At 43.0% G+C, this 22,072-nt stretch overlaps 1 protein-coding gene across 1 annotated transcript in view; it reads left to right on the top strand.

The window, feature by feature from the left end:
• The first annotated feature begins 6,812 nt into the window (after nt 1–6,812).
• Nucleotides 6,813–22,072, top strand: part of LOC124555435 (transcriptional activator GLI3-like) — a 47,412-nt gene continuing 32,152 nt past the window's right edge. The window contains exons 1-2 of the mRNA XM_047129345.1: nt 6,813–6,974; nt 20,715–21,618. Of these exons, the coding sequence (XP_046985301.1) occupies nt 20,734–21,618 (885 nt within the window). The 5' untranslated portion in view covers nt 6,813–6,974; nt 20,715–20,733. The remainder of the gene's footprint in view (nt 6,975–20,714; nt 21,619–22,072) is intronic.

A 22,072-nucleotide genomic window follows, 5' to 3' on the forward strand; every position in this document is an offset into this window, starting at 1 on the left:
GTTAGAAATGGTTCAAATGGCTCTAAGCACTATGGGACTAAACATCTGAGGTCATCAGTCTCCTAGACTTAGAACTACTTAGACCTAACTAACCTAAGGACATCACACACATCCATGCCCGAGGCAGGATTCGAACCTGTGACCTTAGCAGCAGCGCGGTTCCAGACTGAAGGGCCTAGAACCGCTCGGTTATAGCGGCCGGCACGTAGTTAGAACCGCACGTGATTCAGTGTTAGCCATTGTGTATTTTATATCCATACAAAATATAAATTGCATTTTGCAACTAATAAAAATTAGTTTGTCGGATAAATTATGTTCTTTTAAGTAACCAAAGCGATTACTTTTGATGCAAGTACAGTTCACATGCACAAATATAAAAAAGTCTGTGTTATTATTGTTGTTATTTTGCATTCAGTAGAACGTTTTTCATCATGTGCTTCCTGTTGTTACTGGTAAGTGTGAAAGTTGTTTATGAATAGCAGAGACCTGTTTTATATAAACTTTATGAAGTATTGAAGCGATGTTTGATATATTTTTGTTTTGCGTTCCTTTTTATTTTTACCTTTTTTTTGAGGAAACTGAGTTTGCTAGCGCTATATGATAAATTTACTGTACTTTCCTTTTCTAATTTTTACCACGACATCCCTCTGTTTCACGTCACAAATCAAATGTTTGAATAAATCCTGAATTAAACACGGACAGTTCCAATTTTGTTGTAAATACTGTTTATTTTTAAATAACAGACAAACTATGTGGAACGAAATTGTTCCGTAGGTTACTCAGCCCTTTATATGTCCTCACTCAGTTTCTAGACGGTTCACCACTTGCTGTTTCTAGGGGAATTTAGGAAGACATTAATTGCATACGCAAACAAAGCGAACAACATTAGGTAACGCCCGATAGATATCCAACATGCCTAAAGCATAGGGTAATGCGGTTACGATTTTAACGTAGTCTACGCTTCTTATGATAGTCTCCAGTAACCTATGGCTGTGTTGCACCTCTACGCTGTAACGTTGAAGCTGCGCGCTTTTAGCCGAGCGGTATGCCGGTACGGTAGCTCAGCGTGTTCAGTCAAAGGGTTAGTTACTCTCTGTAATAAAAAAACTGAGTTAATCGATCAACAATGAACTTAAATGGATGTCTTACGAAGTCCACCCCGAGCAGATGAACAAAAAAAAAAAAAAAAAAAAAAAGTCTAAGGCGCTGCAGTCATGGACTGTGCGGTTGATCCCGGCGGAGGTTCGAGTCCTCCCTCGGGCGTGGGTGTATGGGTGTGTGTGTTTGTCCTTAGGATAATTTAGGTTAAGTAGTGTGTAAGCTTAGGGACTGATGACCTTAGCAGTTAAGTCCCCTAAGATTTCACACACTTTCTTTTTTTTTTTTTTTTTGTTACGTTGAATCTACTTCTACAGCTACACTCCGCAAGTTAACTGACGTTGTGGGGCGGAGGATACTTCCACTTCTACACTCTGAACCCCCTTCCCTATTACGTTCGCGAATGGCGCGTGGGTAGAATGATTACAAATTTCCCTGTGAGCTCTGATTTCTCGAATTATTTCGTTGTGGTCATTTCGCGAGACATCAGTGCGAGGAAGAAATATGTTATCAGACTCTTCGCGGAAAGTAAACTTCGTAATTTCAATAGTAAACCTCTCCATCATACACAACGCCTCTCTTGTAGCGCCTGCCACTGGAGTTTCTGAGTATTTCTGTAACGCCCCGACTAAGCGATCCCACGACCAAACGTGACGCTCTTCGCTGGATCTTGTTTAGATCTTCTATTAATCCAATATCGTAACGGTAACATATTAACGAGCAGTACTCAAGAATCGGTCGAACAACTGTTTTGTAAGCTACTTCTTTCGTAGTTGATTTACATTTCCTTAAGATTCTTCCTCCGAATCTCAGTGTGACTTCTGCCATCCTACTGTTTGTTTTATTGGTCATTGCACTTAAGGTCGCTTCGGATGGTTATTCCTAGGTATTTTACGGTAGTTACTGTTTCCAACAGTTTGTTACCATTAGTGTAATTGTACAGTAGTTGATTTCTTCTCCTATGTTACCATTATTTAGGCTCAAGGCCCGCTGTCAGTACCTGCACCATTCATGACACAAGAACAGTGCAAATGTCGACGGCGTGCGCTGTGCCCTTGGAAAAAAATTTGTTCCATTCAGTCATGGGACCTGCTATTGATACCAATAATGCTCACTTTAACCTTCGCTCTCAAGTTTGCATTAAACCCCGCAATACAAAGGGAAAGGGGTGCATGTACTTAGGCCCAATTTTTGAAAATATTGTGATCCAGTCAGTTACTTTACTTTTTAAAGTTTTGAAAAAAATTATCGTTTTAAAGAATTCTTCTAACATATTCGATAAATGTTTTAAATTTTTTGGTTAAACTTAATACAAAAATTAAGTGTTAGTAATAGATGTCACTTTCCACTCTGAAGTCATATTCAGTATTTTCAGGTCCAATATCTCTTTTAAAAAGTATATTGTGAGTAAAATTCAGCAACAACAAAAAAAAATGGCTCTGAGCACTATGGGACTCAACTGCTGAGGTCATTAGTCCCCTAGAACTTAGAACTAGTTAAACCTAACCAACCTAAGGACATCACAAACATCCATGCCCGAGGCAGGATTCGAACCTGCGACCGTAGCGGTCTTGCGGTTCCAGACTGCAGCGAATTCAGCAACAAATAACGAAATCTGCCTTTTTTAATTTTCTTCTGTGGCTATCATAAAGAACCACCAGCTTGATAGTAATGCTACTGAAAATCCGTTGATATTGCTAAAAATGTGCTAAAAGATATTTTCAGGTGCTGGACCCTACTTACACACTAGTACCTTTTTAAAAGTATGTCGTTCATATAAACCAACTGTTTTTTAGGGTGGGCATAAAGTAACGCCTCCCCCCCCCCCCCCTCCCCCCTGGGTAATGCGCCCTATGGAAAATTCCTGGTATTGCTAGGGTTTAGTCCTGCTCGATTCATGCTCATATTTGTTTTTCCGGCAGTGTTAGTTGGACGTTAGTAGTGATAAACAGCAGTATGGCTGAGTTTAGCGACGAAGAGCTGGCCGATATGCCCTTCCTGTATGGTTTCAGAGTGCAGCGGAATATCAGCACAACGACACTACACCGAGCTGCCAGCCGCTGTGGCCGAGCGGTTCTAGGCACTTCAGTCCGTAACCGCGCGACTGCTACAGTCGCAGGTTCTAATCCTGCCTCGGGTATGGATGTGTGTGATGTCCTTAGGTTAGTTAGGTTTAAGTAGTTCTAAGTTCTAGGCGACTGATAACTTCAGATGTTAAGTCCCATAGTGCTCAGAGCCATTTGAACCACTTTATACCGAGCTCTTCCCGCAGCGACGGCAAACGCATGAGAGTACATTTTCATCCGCCCGAAAGTTATTGTATTATTCTATGTTTTGTGTTGAACGTTTTGGCGATTTCATGTTACAGACATTTTCACTGTTGTGAAGGTAGTGTCACAGAAACAAGGGTAACTGATAGTAACGCCTGACATTGTCAGTACTGGAGAAAGCGGTCTTTATCTTAGTTATTAAATATAAAAAAACTACATAAATCTTTTAATAACTATACTGCATTTACATAAAACAATCGTCTTCGGGTTATGTATCTACAAACACGAACTGGATATACCTACCAGTAGTAATCATCATGCTGTGACATGCGTTCGCGAGGAAAAGAAAATGAATAAGAAAAATAAAATTTGAACAGCAGCAACAACATTGAGTCAGGCTGTACACCATATTCTTACGAGACACAGGTTGAACAAACCGGCTGTATCAGTAGAAATCGCATCAGTGATAATATAGCCGGTTTGTTGAACCTGCGACTCGTGAGGATATGGTGTACAGCCAGGCTCAGTCTTGTTGCTGTTGTTGTTCAAAAAAATTTTTTTTTCATGTTGCGTTTACACGAACGCATATCACAGCATGATGATTATTGCTGGTATATCCTGATCCTGTTCAACCCGCATTTTGTATGTGTATGATCTGAAAATGGTTGTTACTTACAACCGGAACTAGCTAATCATCTTAATTTAATTGTTTTATGTAAATGAAGTCAAAACCTTAAAAGACCGACCGACAGCTGTATTATTGTCAGTCAATGACGTCCTTTAGATGCAGTATGGAGGGGCGTGCAGTCAGCACACCGCTCTCCCGGTCGTTGTCAGCTTCGCAGACCTTGGAGCCTCTACCTCTCAATCAATTAGTTCCTCAATTGGCATCACAAGGCTGAGTGGACCCCTCTCCAGTCCTCCCACCAGGCAAAAATCTCAGGCAGTTATGTGAAATGAACCCCGGTACCGCGCGTGGTACTCATCTACTCTGACCATACAGCTATGTACGTTAAAGATACACTGAGGTGACAACAGTCGTGGAATATCGATAAGCGCATACACAGGTGGCGGTAATATGGCGCACACAATAGTAAAAAAGGGCATTGCATTGCTGGAGCTGTCATTTGTATTCAGGTGATTCGTGTCAAAAGATTTCCGACGTTATTACGGCGGCACGATGGAAATTAATAGACTTTGAATGTCAAATAGTAGATGGAGCTAGGTGCGTGGGACATTCCGTTTCGAAAATCGTTATGGAACTTAATATTACGAGTTCTACAGGACAACGCTGTGGCCGACGGCCTTCACTTAACGACCGAGAGCAGCAGCGTTTGCGTAGAGTTGTCAGTGCTAACAGACAAGCAATACTACGTGAAATATCCGTAGAAATCAATGCGGTACATACGACGAACGTACCTTTTAGGACATCGCCTCTCCTGGGTTCGTGACCATATACATTGGACCCTTGACGACTGGAAAACAGTGGCCTGGTCAGATGAGTCCCGATTTCAGATGGTAAGAGCTGATAGTAGGGTTCGAGTGTGGCGCAGACCCCACGACGCCATGGATCTAGGTTGTCAACAAGGCTCTGTGCAGGCTGGTGGTGGTTCCATAATGGTATGGGCTGGGTTTACATGGAATGGACTGGGTCACTGGCTGGGAATGGTGATGTTCGGCTACTTGGAGACCATTTGCAGCCATCTATGGAATTCATGTTCCAAACCAATCATGTTTTTTTTATGAATGACAATACATCATCTAAATGGGCCACAATTGTGCGCGATCGTTCTGAAGAACAAATGGTTCAATTGGCTCTGAGCACTATGGGAATTAACATTTGAGGTCATCAGTTCCCTAGAACTCAGAACTACTTAAACCTAACTAACCTAAGGACATCACACACATCCATGCCCGAGGCAGGATTCGAACCTGCGACCGTAGCGGTCGCGCGGTTCCAGACTGAAGTGCCTAGAACCGATCGGCCACACAGGCCGGCTTTTGAAGAACATTCTGGACAATTCGAGCGAATTATTTGGCCACCCAGATCACCCGACGTGAATCCCATAGAACATTTATGGTACATAATCGAGAGGTTCATGCACAAAATCCTGCACCGCCAACACTTTCGAAGTTATGGACGGCTATAGAGGCAGCACGGCTCATTATTTCTGCAGGGCCGGCCGGAGTGGCCGTGCGGTTCTAGGCGCTACAGTCTAGAGCCGGGCTGGCGCTACGGTCGCAGGTTCAAATCCTGCCTCGGGCATGGATGTGTGTGATGTCCTTAGGTTTGTTAGGTTTAATTAGTTCTAAGTTCTGGGCGACTGATGACCTCAGAAGTTAAGTCGCATAGTGCTCAGAGCCATTTGAGCCATTCCTGCAGGGGACTTCCAACGACTTGTTGACTCCATGCCACATTGAGTTACTACACCACGCTGGGCAGAAGGTGGTCCGACACGATATTAGGGGGTATCCCACGACTTTTCTCATCTCCGTGTATAAGCGAGTATCATTTACTGTCTTAACAAAAAGTGATGTGTAGCATTTGGCCGGCCGGGGTGCCCGAGTGGTTCTAGGCGCTACAGTCTGGAACCGCGCTACCGCTACGGTCGCAGTTTCGAATCCCGCCTCGCGCATGGATGTGTGTGTTGTCTTTAGGTTAGTTAGGTTTAAGTAGTTCTAAGTTCTAGGGGACTGATGACATCAGAAGTTGAGTCCCATAGTGCTCAGAACCATTAGAACCTTTTTTTTTTGTATCATTTGACGTAGTCTTGGCTTTCTCACAGAGCTTTAACGTGTTTGGGCTCCATTAATTTTGTTGCTATAATTAAACGTTTACGAAGGAGAAAGTAAGGAGGTTCGGATTCGACTCCTGGCTGGGTCGGAGATTTTCTCAGTTCAGGGACTGGGTTTCGTGTTGTCCTTACGTTCGTGTCGTCATCAATGATATTACACTGTTGAGGTGGCTGTTATGGACACGTCTCGACAGCCAATAAATTTAAAAAATAGGAAGTTAAACCATCCTTAGATACTGCTGAAATGCATCGGATCGCGCATGTGCAAGCAGCACATACGTGCTCGTGTAAATTTTTGGCGAATACAGTTTAGCATTGGCAGGAGTTTTTCTCGCAACCTTTTCCGCATCTTTCGATCAGCGGAACGTTAATTCAAAACAAGTGCTGCGCGCTGAGCGTACAGTAATGATGGTGCCATGCGGTCCTCGACGTTATGGAACGCCGCCGCTCTCTAAGTACACATTTCATTCAGTTTCTTGTCCCTGCCGGGCGAGCATCAATTTCGTTTTTTTGTCGCGCCGCGAGCGGGCTCGCCTTTTTTTCCTCACGCCTCTCGCTCCGAACACGCGTGTCGCGCGGGGGCGTGGTTTAAATCTGTGCGTAAGCGTGGCTGAGCGGCTGACCCGCGATTATGAACCCAACAGTAACGACGCCAGTCGCATTCGGAACGGCGCACGGATCGGTGGCGCGGCCGCGAGTGTTGAGCCTGCAGCATCCAGCCAGCAGCCACGCCAGTCGGACTGCCACAGTGCAACGCGCCGGACGTCACCGGAGTCCTCACAAGACTGACTGCATCTCTCTTCTCCACTGGGTAAGTCTCGCTCAGTTTCATACCAGGGAAGGCACAACAGCTAGTGTCTTTCCTTCGCCTACAAATGACAACCGACGATTGTGAAGACTTTACGATTGAGGGGAAATACATCGGTTAAGATATTTGCTCTCTCTGTAACGAGTTTCGAGGTCAAATGTTCATCGCCAACGATGTCAGTACCTTTCTTTGAAAGATATGATAGTTAAACATCAGTTCAGTTATTTTCTCGTTTGAAATGAATGTTCGCTCGAAAGGAATGTGACAACAGACGGTGTCTGGTTCAGTTGGAAAGGAAAAGTAACAGAAACCTCTTGTGGCATTGTTGAAGTAATTTTCCTGACATTTGTGTCAACGATTTAAGGTAACCGCGGAGAACCTGATTCACATTGAGTTAACCGGATTTCAGTTTCACGGTTTTCAATAAGAACCTGATGTCTTCATCAGTTGTTACTCGGCACTGCATTTAATAGCCAGGTCTCTGTACATACGCCCAGAGGAGTCGGATAAAGCAGAACCTGCTATGACATTGAGCGTGTTTCTGAGTGTTAAACGCGTGTTGCAACAATTGTTGTGCGTCAGTTGAGGTGTTTGTTGACTCCATTAGACGCCAGTAATTTCATAAAATACAGAACACGAGTATACAAGATAACTATTGTGTTGCCTTGGTCTGAGCCACTTATGGTGATCAAAATTAATGAATAATCCTTTATATTGTAGAACATTCGACTGTTACTACTGCAACACGGAGGTATCAGTGACGCGCCTGTAATACACGAAAACAATTTCGTCAGCCGCGTTGCTTATCCAGTATTTATCTTAGAATATTCAAAACACATTGATATGAATCGATATTTGATGACATGGCCGGCTTCTTATGTGTAAAAAAATGCATTCGATAACGTCGTATATATATCCTTCACGTCATACATAATGGGTTGGCCCACATTTCAGCATTTAAAAATATTAGCATTAGGCTCTCAAATTTTAGTTTTTAATCTATCTGTAAAATCTTTGTTTGCCCACACTTCACTGTTTCTAGTCCTTAATGATGCCGGTATATTGTTTCATCAGTGGTTTGATGGAAACATGTACAGACTCATAATCATAATTTTCTATTATCATTGTAACAGAGTATTTCATAGGTGGTTTGGTATCCCTGTTCACTCTACAGAATAAAAAGCATATCAAAAGATTGATATGGATTTTAGGAGGAGCGAGTTAAAATATGTTGAAATTGTTTGCCATGGTGCTGAGGCTTTATCTTGCCCGCGTGAACTGACCCTGAACCGATGTGAGCCGATAGGTTGGGAATCCTACCACATATTGATAACCTCACTTTGCGTTCGCACGGTTGCCATGGAGACCAGAAAAGGCCATAAGCTTGTGGCAGGATTTGGAACTGCGAATGCGGCATACGAGGTGAAGTCATGAAATAGGCACTTTCAGTTTTGCCTCTTCAGGAAAAAATCCACAGTAACGTAATAGTATATCGTTGTAGCATAGAAGCGTGATTTCCTACAATAGTGTAAATTCTGTTTCTGATGCCAGAGAAAGGAAAATCCATCTTCTTTTCTACCTTCCACTGCTGACTTTTATAATCTAATAAAGTGATTAAAGAAGCAATTCTGTGTCTTTCCATAGTCTTTATAGCGTAGATATAAAATTCGGATTTTCCTCTTTATCATTGCAAGCCGTCTTTTTTCTGTATAAATCTGCTAGGTTGCTTCTGAGTGACCTGGTGGACTGGTAGCTTCTGCGATAGGGTAGTACGATGCGGGGTTATATCCTTGTGCGATTCAAGGCGGTTCCTTTTACCTTACACTTCAGGTACAACTTTTGAAAATTTAAACAATAAAAATTCGATCTGTGATTAGATTTCAAGTCAAATTGTAGGGTCATTCATACCGAACTGGACAAGGTGATTGACACTTAGGATAAAGGAAGACATTATCACTAAAGTAGAACCATACCGAGTAAGGCATGCCTGTGCAAATTCAGATGCGCCGAAGACCAACTACATTTAGCACACATATATACAGTAAATAGCATTTTTCACTCTTTTCTGTGCACTGTCGAAAATGATGAACAGCCGTCGTCACTAATGTTTTCTGTAATTCTTGTTGTACGGTTGGCCATTGGTAGTAGTAGCAGTTTTAGCTATACACAGAACTCGCAGGACATACGTTTTCAATACAACCTCTCTCTCTCTCTCTCTCTCTTTCTTTCAAATAAGGAAGACGGAGAATCGGGGGAGGGGGGGCACCTTTGTCGGTATAAGCCCTCTTAAATCGAATGCACAGAGACTTAACCAGATCGCAAGTACTCTCATAAAGGCAACTTGGCACGATCAACTTCATTCATAAGGAAGACAGACTCCCCCACCCAGCACTGGATAAGAATAGTCAGTATCTGTGACCGATATCGTGTTCTGCCAGCCCTCAATATTGAACAGAGAATCTGTTTTCATGTTGTGTAGCTGAGAGTCTTTCTGCAATTTAATCATTAAAACACAGTTAAGTTAGCCCCTGAGTGGAACCGCATTCGTCAGCTAATAGTTGGGGCTAAGCAGGAATACCGTACTGTGTTCCAGGGCGCGTTCCTAGTGGGGAAGTTTGCCTGCTACTTTCATCCCACTTGTGGTTAGCCCCTCGTTAGAGTAATTCCACAGTGTAGTTGGCTGTAATGAATTTAGTGTTTTATCTTTGTTCATGGATAAATCTAAGAGAAATGCGCATGTATATTTGGACAGTTATCCAGAAAATGTATAGAAAACAACGCTGATTCTAACATTCCAGTCTGAGCGCTAGAACATAATCTACAATGAGGGTTGGGTTGTTTGGGTGATGAGACCAAAAAACGAGGTCATCGGTCTCATCGGATTAGGGAAGGACGGGGAAGGAAGTCAGCCGTGTCCTTTCAGAGGAACCATCCCGGCATTTGCTTGGAATGATTTAGGGAAATCACGGGAAACCTATATCAGGATGGCCGGACGCGGGATTGAACCGTCGTCCTCCCGAATGCGAGTCCATTGTGCTAACCACTGCGCCACCCAGCCTTACACATTCGTTTCGCAGGGTTCTGAAATGTGACTGCGAAAATTGGCGTAGAGTCTGTCAGGAAGAGCACACGTTTGAAACCTCGAACAAGATCCGGTAAAAGAAGGTCTTTGCTCTGGCAGGAAAGTATTAATTACCAAGCAGAGCACCTCAGCATCATATAGAGTTCTGGCGCGGTGGCTGTGCGTGAATACAGCCCATGGCTGGGAGCTATTGGTGGAAGCACTGCGTGATTGTGAAGTATTTTATTTTCCTATTATTTATTTATTTTAGACAGGAGGTAGCGTACTGTTGTAGCGTACTTTTCATAGTTCAGCCTTCAGTTATCTTTCATCTGGGAAGATTCTCTAAGAATAAATATCCTTGCTTTTACCACAGTTTTGTAGGATAAAAGAACATTTTATAACACCACAAGAAAATCGGCAGAGCTACAGGATAGTGGGAGATCCATTGTTGCAGGTTGCCCCGTCATTATTGATTTAAAGACATTTTGTGATGAAAAATCTGCCTTCAGTCACACTTACATTTTATTTACTATACAACCCTCGCCGAAGCTTAACTGTAAAGGTTTCATAATGAATTGTGTTGAAAATACCACTTCAGTTGTAAATTTCTTTATTTTCACACGACCGGTTTCGGATTGCTATAAGCCCATCTTCAGGTGTCGTAGCTGTGCTGTGGTCCCCGAGCGACAGGGAGTCCCCGTTCTGCGCTCATAGGCAGCACACCGGGACTGATACACGCGGCGCTCGGGGACCATAGCACAGCTACTGCACCTGAAGATGGGCTTATAGTAGTCCGAAACCGGTCGTGTGAAAATTGAGAAATTTACAACTGAGCGGGATTTTCGACCTCTGCTAAAATGCTCAGTTGCGGAAGTTCTTCCTACAGGATTGTTTGTCCGACGGTTACTGTTTTTCTTCCAAAGATCGTTAACAACATTCACACTTACAAATTACCGTAGGTGTTTTGGGTGCGTTTAAGTTATGAAGTTTCATAACTGAATCCTAACTGCATTACAGGTAGTAGCTCTACTCTACTTGGTGGTATCACAGTTGAAAAGCCACATTAAGACGGGCGTCATTTCAGATTTCGGCGTCCCAATTTCATACATTCTAAAAAGTTTCGTATATGTTTTTAAATCGTGAAAATTCACTGTGAACTTCCTTGGTTAACTGAAAATAGTATATATAAGCGCTTTGCCTTGGTTGGTCTTGGAACTGTCCAGGAGATGCTGCTTACTCCAGTGCTAACTCATAGATCTGGTTGTAATAAATTGAGACGAATACAAAAACGAAAAATGTCCATCTCCACTGCATCTGAACCCAGAAAAATCCTTTAAAAATCATATATCTCTCCGTCTTATGATAAATGTTAGTTATTTACCAAAGTTCTGATGAAGATGTGACTATTTTTAAAGGATCTGAGTTTCACAACAATTTCACCCGTTCTGATTCAGATATATCTATGTTTTCCTGAATCAGTCTAGGTGAATAACTCGTTGGAATCTGGTCCAAGAGTAGGGTCAATTCTCTTTTCCTGCAGATACATAAGCTCATGGGGCATTAACATTAATTCCTCAAAAGCTTTATTGTGTTCAGGCAATATCTGCTAATTTAACTAAATGATTCCCGTAAAAGTCGCATAAATCTCTTTTTTTTTTCATGAAAGAATTTAGAGTTTAACGCTCCATCATTAGACGCAGAGTACAAGCTCGGAGCTGATAAAAATGGAGAATGAACTCAGCTGCTCCCATTTCAAAGAAACCACCTTCTCTCAGTCGTCTTCGTGAACCAATGGAAACCTTAAATCCGGTTGGTCGGACGGCAGCTTGAACGCCACTGCTCCCGACTGCGAGTCCAGTATCCCGTCACTGCGCCACCTCGCTCAGTAGCATAACTTGCATTTTATGATTAAAGTGTGTAGCGCTTAACTCAGTTGTATTCCCAACATCGGGTGTATACCGAACAAGGACACAGGTAAAACGAAATCTGGCTGGCGAAATTCTGGGCCTGAAATGGAACCTTGTGGATAGTAATTTATTAAACGTACCCTTTACACGCAACCCGCCTCCGTAGCCGAGGTCGCTAACGCACTCTTGTGCGGTGGCGCTAGGCTAGGAGGTATGTCGTTTCGAATCCTGATGGCGTAAAAGTTTCACTGCCAGTATGGCCGGCAAGAGAAGGAGAGGTGGTGGCGGAAAGTTCATGATCACCAGTCTCTGCGCCAATGTCCTGGATTAAATTCCAAGCCTCTCCGCAGTGTCTCCTATAATGAGGGTATGTGACACTGTTTTTGGTGATCTGTCCGTCTGATGGCGGTCCCCTTGGTGCTCCCCGACAGGGGCAGGCTATGTTCACCCCCTCTCTTCCCTTCATCCATAACTACATAAACTCAACACTACACTGCACAACGAGTCCACACAGTCACCTCCACGACATAGATACACACTTCAGGAAAACGATGACAAACCACATCCGCTTTGACCTGGCCTAGGACGACGGTGTGGATTCTTGCATCTGCTCCCCTACGCTCATTCTATGTATGGAACTACTTTGACTTTTACACGTCTTTCATCCTTCCTATTGTTATATAACAATCCAATGTATTATGTATTTTTTGTGCTTAAAAGGCTAGAAAATTTCTGTGCTAAGAAATTTAATATGATCAGGCAACTTCTAGTTTGTTCTCCGTGTCTAGTGACGAAGCATTAAACCTTAATCTTCCTTCCTAGAAAAATGATTTGTATAAGAGAGGTTCTTCTAACATTTCCTTTTTCAAGCTTTCATGTAGCTAAGACGGTCAATTGTTTGTCGGCAGCTATCTTAGGCGATCAATATCGGGCGTGTTTCATAGTGATGGATAAAGAGGAGTATCGGACAGTAATAAAACATTTTTCTTTATGAAACGATGAACTGCTAACCAGATCCAAACTGCACTACTGGCCATTAAAATTGCTACACCAAGACGAAATGCAGATGATAAACGGGTATTCATTGGACAAATATATTATACTAGAACTGACATGTGATTACATTTTCACGCAGTTTGGGTGCATAGATCCTGAGAAATCAGTACCCAGAACAACCACCTCTGGCCGCAATAACAGCCTTGATACGCCTGGCCATTGAGTCAAACAGAGCTTGGATGGCGTGTACAGGTACAGCTGCCTGTGGTGTCACCGCCAGACACCACACTTGCTAGGTGGTAGCCTTTAAATCGGCCGCGGTCCGTTAGCATACGTCAGACCCGCGTGTCGCCACTGTCAGTGATTGCAGACCGAGCGCCGCCACACGGCAGGTCTCGTCTAGCGAGACTCCCTAGCACTCTCCACAGTTGTACAGCCGACTTTGCTAGCGATGGTTCACTGACTACATACGCTCTCGTTTGTAGAGACGACCGTTTAGCATAGCCTTCAGCTACGTCATTTGCTACGACCTAGCAAGGCGCCATATTCAGTTACAATGTCTTCTGAACAGATAATATTGTGACTCATGTACCGTCAAGAGCGACATTCATCATTAATGGATTAAAGTTAAGTATCAAACTAATTTCGTCCACTTTCTGAATTCTCGTTCCTTGTCATGTTCCAGACCTCACGTCAGTATAGTTCTTCCCTCTTCACGTCAGCCTGCGTGTGCTAAACGCGTGCATTTCGGCCTCCTCTAGTAAACGATGTTGGCTCTTCTGCCAACTACAACACTGCCGATGCAGCTTCATCACGATACCACAGTTCATCAAGAGTAGTGACTGGCGTATTGTGACGAGCCAGTTGCTCGGCCACCATTGACCAGACGTTTCCAATTGGTGAGAGATCTGGAGAATGTGCTGGCCAGAGCAGCAGTCGAACATTTCCTGTATCCAAAAAGGCACGTACAGGACCTGCAACATGCGGTCGTGCATTATCCTGCTGAAATGTAGGGTTTCGCAGGGATCGAATGAAGGGTAGAGCCACGGGTCGTAACACATCTGAAATGTAACGTCCACTGTTCAAAGTGCTGTCAATGCGAACAAGAGGTGACCGAGACATGTAACCAATGGCACCCCATACCATCACACCAGGTGATACGCCAGTATGGCGATGACGAATACACACTTCCAATGTGCGTTCACCGCGATATCGTCAAACACGGATGCGACCATCATCATGCTGTAAACAGAACCCGGATTCATCCGAAGAAATGACGTTTTGCCATTCGTGCACCCAGGTTCGTCGCTGAGTACAACATCGCAGGCGCTCCTGTCTGTGATGCAGCGTCAAGGGTAACCGCAACCATGGTCTTCGAGCTGATAGTCCATGCTCCTGCTAACGTCGTCGAACTGTTCGTGGAGATGGTTGTTGTCTTGCAAACGTCCCCGTCTCAGGAATCGAGACGTGGCTGCACGATCCGTTACAGCCATGCGGATAGGATGCCTGTCATCTCGACTGCTAGTGATACCTTTCCATCGTGCTACACGCCCACGGTGGCGTTTGTCAGAATTGTGGTGAAATTTTATTCCAATGTGACATCATTATGCCACCTTACAACTCACATGAACCTCTGAGCTCTGGCCTTTATTTTCCGCATGTGTCTAAACCTCGCTGTTTGAAGCATCACCAAGCCAGAGGCGCCACGCTTTTGTACCATTACAGCAAAAGGATGTATGCAAATTTCAAATTTCTGCGTCGCAATGGGGGAAAACGAAGGCGTTTCAGAAATGTGGTACTTTAATTCTTCTGCGCAGTATATTTAGAAGAACACCTACCACATTTCAGCGATGTGCAAGCAGATGTATTGCGCTGGTACAAGAGCATTTTTAAGCGAGCTGCGATATCTTTAAACTCTCTGTGGAAACGGTTTAATAACACTGTATAAAAAGAGTCAATATACGTGTTACCATTTTACAAGTAGTCAATTATGAGTTGAAGAAAACGGTACATATGCACTTTTCAAACGGTCAAAAGTGTTTTAGATTTTTTTTCTGTGCACTTTCACCGTTGTCAACCATCTGTTTGGGCTAAAGTTGTCGCTCTGCATTGTAAGGATGGATTCTTGTTTCGTTTACACTCGTGTAAGCGTACGAATCTTACAGCCATGTTCTTCTTTCACGATACCGTGAATGATACAGCCTGTTTATTCAAAAGAAGCACCAAATTGGCGTGCCAAATCTGCAGTACGCTACATTCATATTTCTAGTAACAAACAGCGTTGGGTCAGGGTGCAGAGTCTCTATGAACTTCTTTCAACATGCACTACTGGCCATTAAAATTGCTACACCACGAAGATGACGTGCTGCAGACCCGAAATTTAACCGACAGGAAGAATATGCTGTGATATACAAATGATTCGCTTTTCAGAGCATTCACACAAGGTTGGCGCCGGTGGCGACACCTACAACGTGCTGCATGAGTTAAGTTTCCAACCGATTTCACATACACAAACAGCAGTTGACCGGCGTTGCCTGGTAAAACGTTGTTGTAATGCCTCGTGTAAGGAGGAGAAATGCGTACCATCACGTTTCCGACTTTGATAAAAATTGGATTGTAGCCTATCGCGATTACGGTTTATCGTATCGCGACATTGCTGCTCGCGTTGGTCGAGATCTAATGACTGTTAGCAGAATATGGAATCGGTGGGTTCAGGAGGGTAATACGGAACGTCGTGCTGGATCCCAACGGCCTCGTATCACTAGCAGTCGAGATGAGAGGCATCCTATCCGCATGGCTGTAACAGATCGTGCAGCCACGTCTCGATCCCTGAGTCAACAGATGGGGACGTTTGCAAAACAACAACCATCTGCACGAACAGTTCGACGACGTTTGCAGCAGCATGGACTATCAGCTCGGAGACCATGGCTGCGGTTACCCTTGACGCTGCGTCACAGACAGGAGCGCCTGTGATGGTGTTCTCAACGACGAACCTGGGTGAACGAATGGCAAAACGTCATTTTTTCGGATGATCCGGGTTCTGTTTACAGCATCATGATGGTCGCATCCGTGTTTGGCGACATCGCGGTGAACGCACACTGGAAGCGTGTATTCGTCATCGCCATACTGGCGTATCACCTGGTGTGATGGTATGGGGTGCCATTGGTTACACGTCTCGGGCACCTCTTGTTCGCATTGACGGCACTTTGAACAGTTGACGTTACATTTCGATGTGTTACGACCCGTGGCTCTACCCTTCATTCGATCCCTGCGAAATGGTTCAAATGGCTCTGAGCACTATGGGACTCAACATCTGTGATCATAAGTCCCCTAGAACTTAGAATTACTTAAACCTAACTAACCTAAGGACATCACACGCATCCATGCCCGAGGCAGGATTCGAACCTGCGACCGTAGCGGTCACGCGGTTCCAGACTGAAGCGCCTTTAACCGCACGGCCACACCGGCCGGCGATCCCTGCGAAACCCTACCTTTCAGCAGGATAATGCACGACCGCATGTTGCATGTCCTGTACGGGCTTTTCTGGATACAGAAAATGCTCGACTGCTGCCCTGGCCAGCACATTCTTCAGATCTCTCACCAATTGAAAACGTCTGTTCAATGGTAGCCGAGCAACTGGCTCGTTACAATATGCCAGTCACTACTCTTGATGAATTGTGGTATCGTGTTGAAGCTGCATGGCCAGCTATACCTGTACACGTCATCCAAGCTCTTTTTGATTCAATGTCCAGGCGTATCAAGGCCGTTATTACGGCCAGAGGTGGTTGTTCTGGGTACTGATTTGTCAGGATCTATGCATCCAAATTGCGTGAATATGTAATCACATGTCAGTTCTAGTATAATGTATTTGTCCAATGAATACCCGTTTATCATCTGCATTTCTTCTTGGTGTAGCAATTTTAATGGCCATTAGCGTAATTTATTGGGATAGTGTACATCCAAAAGTCAGGAAAATCTCCTGTTTCCCATACACAGTTGAAGAGACGGGGCGGGGAATTTCTTTAGTTATCACTGAGGTGTGCCACGGCATAGCATAATGGATTTTGTCCTGACCTGGTGTTGTGTCAAGAACCTGTAGCAGTCCGTCTCCTGCATGGATAAAGAACAGTAGTATGTTTTATTATTGATGGAACAAAAATCCTAACAACCACATTGATCAATAGCTCAGTTGTGACGGGAAACTGGATCCTGGCTAGTGATACGCTCACACTAGCGAATTATTTCACACGTGCCTACAGCATGTTTCTCTGGCGGGCAGAGAGCCTGCCATTTCCTATACACCAGTAACTTACCAGTTCTCACATCTCCGAAACTCTTCTCTTCATCTCCAGTAATAAAGTAGACTTAATGTAATAGTTTATGGAACTCAGGAAGAGCAGAAGTTATGCTTGCTGCAATTTCCTCTTGTTCTCTTTAATAAGTGGTGACATACGGCTTTTGCTACTTGAAAGGTTCTAAGCAACTGTTCGGCATTTGAAACGTTGCAGAGCCACCGGCCCACCTCTGAATGTAGCGCAGCATTCGTTTCTTGAGCGGGTGACTATCTGACTTTATAACTGGACGGATGGATGCTTTAATGACGTTGTATCATGTTGACAGTATGCTCTACCTATTCTTCCATGCTTCTGCGATGCCCAGACACAGCCATTTGACCACACAGTGTCCAGTCAGCCTTACTAAGAATCGATTTTTGTAGTTTCTTTTTCAGCGTTGGACCATATACAAACTGAATTGAGACCGGAAAGCGACCAGTCAAGTGAATATCGTCAGCAATTTCCCACAGAGCGCAGGGGCTAGAGTGTATATCAGTATATCGATATACCTAACGATGGCTAAGAACCCTTTGGAAGTGCTGAAGTGCATGCACTTGCACGTTTCTAAGAAACACCAGTCTTTCATCTTCGTGAACTCCACCGCAGGGCTTGAGACAGAAATGTCCTCCTTCAGATTTCCACACTGAGGTTGTCCTTTCTATGGAGTGTAAGACCACCAGTAGCTTTGAAACTAGTTTCCCGGGGACAAAGACACAAGGATCTCCCCTCTACCTTGAACTTCAGTAATAATCCGGAAACCATTCATGTTTCACTGGAGTATTAAAGACATTTTACTGATGAAAATAAAACACCTACAGCCGTCCTTATGATGTCATTTATTGTACGGCTACCAGTTTTTTTTTTTTTTTTTTTTTTTTTTTTGGAGAGACAACATCGCAGTTACAGGTAGCCTGTGTAAACCAGTTATGTTGGCCACTGATGCATCATGTATATAGATGGTGTTAACCTCTTCAGCATCAGCTAAGGCCCGAAGATGGCCAATTGAAGAGCTGAAACTGGTAGCTGTACAATAAATGACATCATGATGATGACTGGCTGTAGGTGTTTTATTTTCTTTTATTTCCAGACGTCCAATCACAAGGATAGACATACAAAAACTTTTACTGACGAGGTTTCTTTCACCTTATCCCCACTTATTTCTGACTTGGGGAAAAGAGATTTGTGGATAGGAATCTAGTTTGGTGACTAGCAGGTTCTCACAACAGTTTTCTACAGCAGTATCCCCATTCTATAAATCAGAAAACGATGATCTGCTGGCTTGTGGTCCGTTTTTATCGATTTCATTTTATTTTCGTGGAGAGGACGGCACTGATCATGTTGAGGATAAGTGTGATGCAGAAATTTTCCTTATTGCAGTTGCTATCTTTTGTATATATGTTTACAGGGGACCCTGTTTCAGTTGTTTGATATAAACAGAGAAAGAGTCTCATGGTATTGTTGGCTGGTTCTCCTTCTCTGTTCCATCTCAAGGATTCGATCCAGCAACTTCCTAATCGACGCTACTGTATATGACGTACATTACCGCTCTTGGCTACGGAGGTGCATTGTTTTTGGGAATGACATAGGCTATAAATATAAATGTTTATGCTGCTTTCTGCTTACACAGGATTCGTTACGTTCTTTCAGATGTGAGGCAAAAAGAAAATACATGGCGCTGTTATTCTGTTTATATCCTCCATATTCTCTTTTCTTTGAGGAAGAGTTGGCCATCTCTTCTATGTGATTCTGGACCTTACTGTGGGTTTCCTGTCTCATGTACACCAGTTCAATGTTTTCCCTACGTCGCTTTCCCTCTGCAAAGCAAAGTGATGCGGCAATATTTTCTGCATTTTCAAGGACGCATTCTGTTTGGAACATATGATTTACAGTTGATAACATCAGTCTCGCGATAACCAACAATTAAACGTCAGTATAAAGTCGGCTGTCCGCTCAACTTCGTAGTTGCCTCTCTTCATAGTGTTCTTACAAACACGTTCTGTCTCCCTCTCTTTCGGTAAATCCGCTGTCAAAATGTTTGAGACATTTACGTACGACTACGTCCTTGCTCAAGTTCAGCAGCTGTGTAATTCTGCAGTATTTGGGCATTCGCCCAGTTTCTCAATCTTTAACAAGTGCGGTACATAGCGTGGATAGACTCAGCTAGTCATGTGAGAAGTGTTGCGTTACATGGCCACTGAGTTTATTTTAATGATCTTTCTGGTCCTTCCAGTAATGTACCTTGTGCATGTAGGGGGGGTGGCGCTATCAATCGTCCTGCTTTGCCCATATTTTAGGGCGTGATCTTTGGCCTCTTAGTAGTATCAGCTGCTCTCTTTCATTCAGGACTAGCACCTGAAGTCTGCATGACTGAGTGTGAGTATTTCTCAACAGCCCATCTAAACTATCGGGAGTGTTTTCGTTTAAAATTGTGAGCTCCAAAGCAACTGGCGCAGTACCTGAGGAAATAACGATCAATCCAGTAAAAGTGTCACCTTTTCTGGACAAGCTAATACAACTTTAGCACAGCAGGTGCTTCCAGGACTGTGCATCACCCCAACATCCGAGCCATCGCAATGAACACACTTTCAAGCGAAGAGCTTTTTTTTTTTTTTTTTTTTTTTTTAGAGATTTGTACCATCCTCACAATACTGAAAGTTAATTCAAAAATTCCATTCCCTGTGGCACACAACTTTCCACGATCATACGATCATGCCACACAGTGGAGACTGACGCATGGCCAAAGTTTATCTGTACAGAGGTCTGGCGATGCACGCTAGACCTCCATTTGGTTGGGAACCCTGGGTTAATCAAACTTGCATCTAGCCAATACTAGCCCATTTCTCTGAGGTGCCCATTATTTGATACTGCACATGAGGTGTATATACCCGGTCAAGTGCTATGGGCATGATTTGCAGCCCCCTTGTACAATCCCATCACCCTTCCCACTCTCCGCTCTCACTCATTAGTATCACTCCCACAGAGCAATCATTCTTCCCTCACTCCATCAGTGAATTAATTAAGGAAAAACTATCAGAAATGTTGTAAAACAAAATGAAAATGAAGATATTCTATAGAGTACAACACCAATGTTTATGTCGTTAGAGATAACTTACTCCATCAGGTTTGGTAAGGATTGAAAAGTAATCAGCAACAGAACTGGTAAATGTAGCAGCCCGTGGAAAAATTTTCCACAAGTATGTCTGAAATACTTTCTTATTTATTTCTGTTTAAAGAAATTGTTGTCTCAGCATGTTGGGAGACTGAGGTACTTTATACGGTATCTGAATGCAATACAAACTTTCAATACCTCAAACTGGCCTTGAACTTCACAGCAGTAAAAATATGGTTACAAACACGCTCAGTATTTTGTTGTATAATAACTGAAATCTGTGATAGTAATTTTCTTAATGGTTGACACTATAGTTGACATCTTCTTTCACAGGTTCTGTCTGACATGAAACATGCATCTGGATCCAGCAACTCCAGCAGAAAGTCAGATGTCATCCAGAGGACTGCATCATTCTTTAACATCGTGTGCATCACCTACATTGAGCTTCTCACCAACTGTGTACTCATCTTTTAGTCAGGCACCACAAGATACTGCATCATTCTTCAGCCTGATTCCAGATGCTATTCCAGTACGCACTGCGTCTGAAGATGTTAGAGAGGAGTGTGGACCACAGACATGCTCAACAGCTTTACTCACACCCACACAAAACGAGTTTTTTGAACAAGATTTCAATGTGTCTGTAGAGGATAAGATGGATTACCATACGCCACTTTTGGACAATACAACGACAATTCCATCATTCCTCTCACAGGAAGATTGTTCATTATATCTACGTGAGCTAGTGTGCAGTGAATTTCCTACTACCTTAATCAAGAGCAAAAGCCCATTTTTAAATGACACTTCTGATTATTCTGTGGATGAAGTATCGTCATTTTGTGAAAATTTCTCAGTATCATTTGATGGTGTATCTGAAATTTCAGTAATTTCTGATTCAGGTGTAACAGAGGTTCACAACTATTCTCTGGAAGACAGCAACAGTGAAACATCGCTTCCTTGTCAAAATGTAGATGTACCCTCAACTACATCAAAACAACACATTACCATTGCTCCAAATGTGCTGCAGGAGAAAAGAACTAGTTCAAATACCCAAAGTCTTTGTGAAGAAACTGTTGTTGATGGTATGGACAACGAAAGTACAGACTTAAAATTTTCGTCTTGGAATATCCATAATACTGATTCAAGAAGAACTTCCTTTTCTTTTAGAAATGATAGCATAAACTTGAACAGTATAATTAGGCATTCCTCTACAAGTCTTCTGGGATCATCAACAATACAGGTAATATACAATACTATTGTCTTGTTTATAATGTGTTAACACCACCAGAAATGTATCAGTTGATGTAATTACCATATATAACTGATAAGTCATCTATAGTTGGGAAACAGTAAGTATAAAAACAATATTTCAGAAAGTCTTGGTTGCAACAAAGACTGTTTCCTTCCTGAAATAATTCATAACAATTGTTGCGCCAGTCAATGGAGTGGAAAAGATTTTTGAAAAGTATTTTATAATTTTATACATTATTAAACAGTTTTTTAAAGTATATGTTCATGCCATTGAAAAAGCTTTATCATCTGTACCACAGGAGAATCATTGTGCACAATGCTTCTTACTAGATCTTATTAACTGTGTATTGAAAAATCACAAAACACACCATCAAGAGTATTATATTTCATATTATAGGTACCAAATTTAGCTCAGTACTGCCAGGGAATGTCATAAAGAGATC

Source organism: Schistocerca americana, chromosome X (assembly GCF_021461395.2).
Source record: "Schistocerca americana isolate TAMUIC-IGC-003095 chromosome X, iqSchAmer2.1, whole genome shotgun sequence".
Taxonomy (NCBI): domain Eukaryota; kingdom Metazoa; phylum Arthropoda; class Insecta; order Orthoptera; family Acrididae; genus Schistocerca; species Schistocerca americana.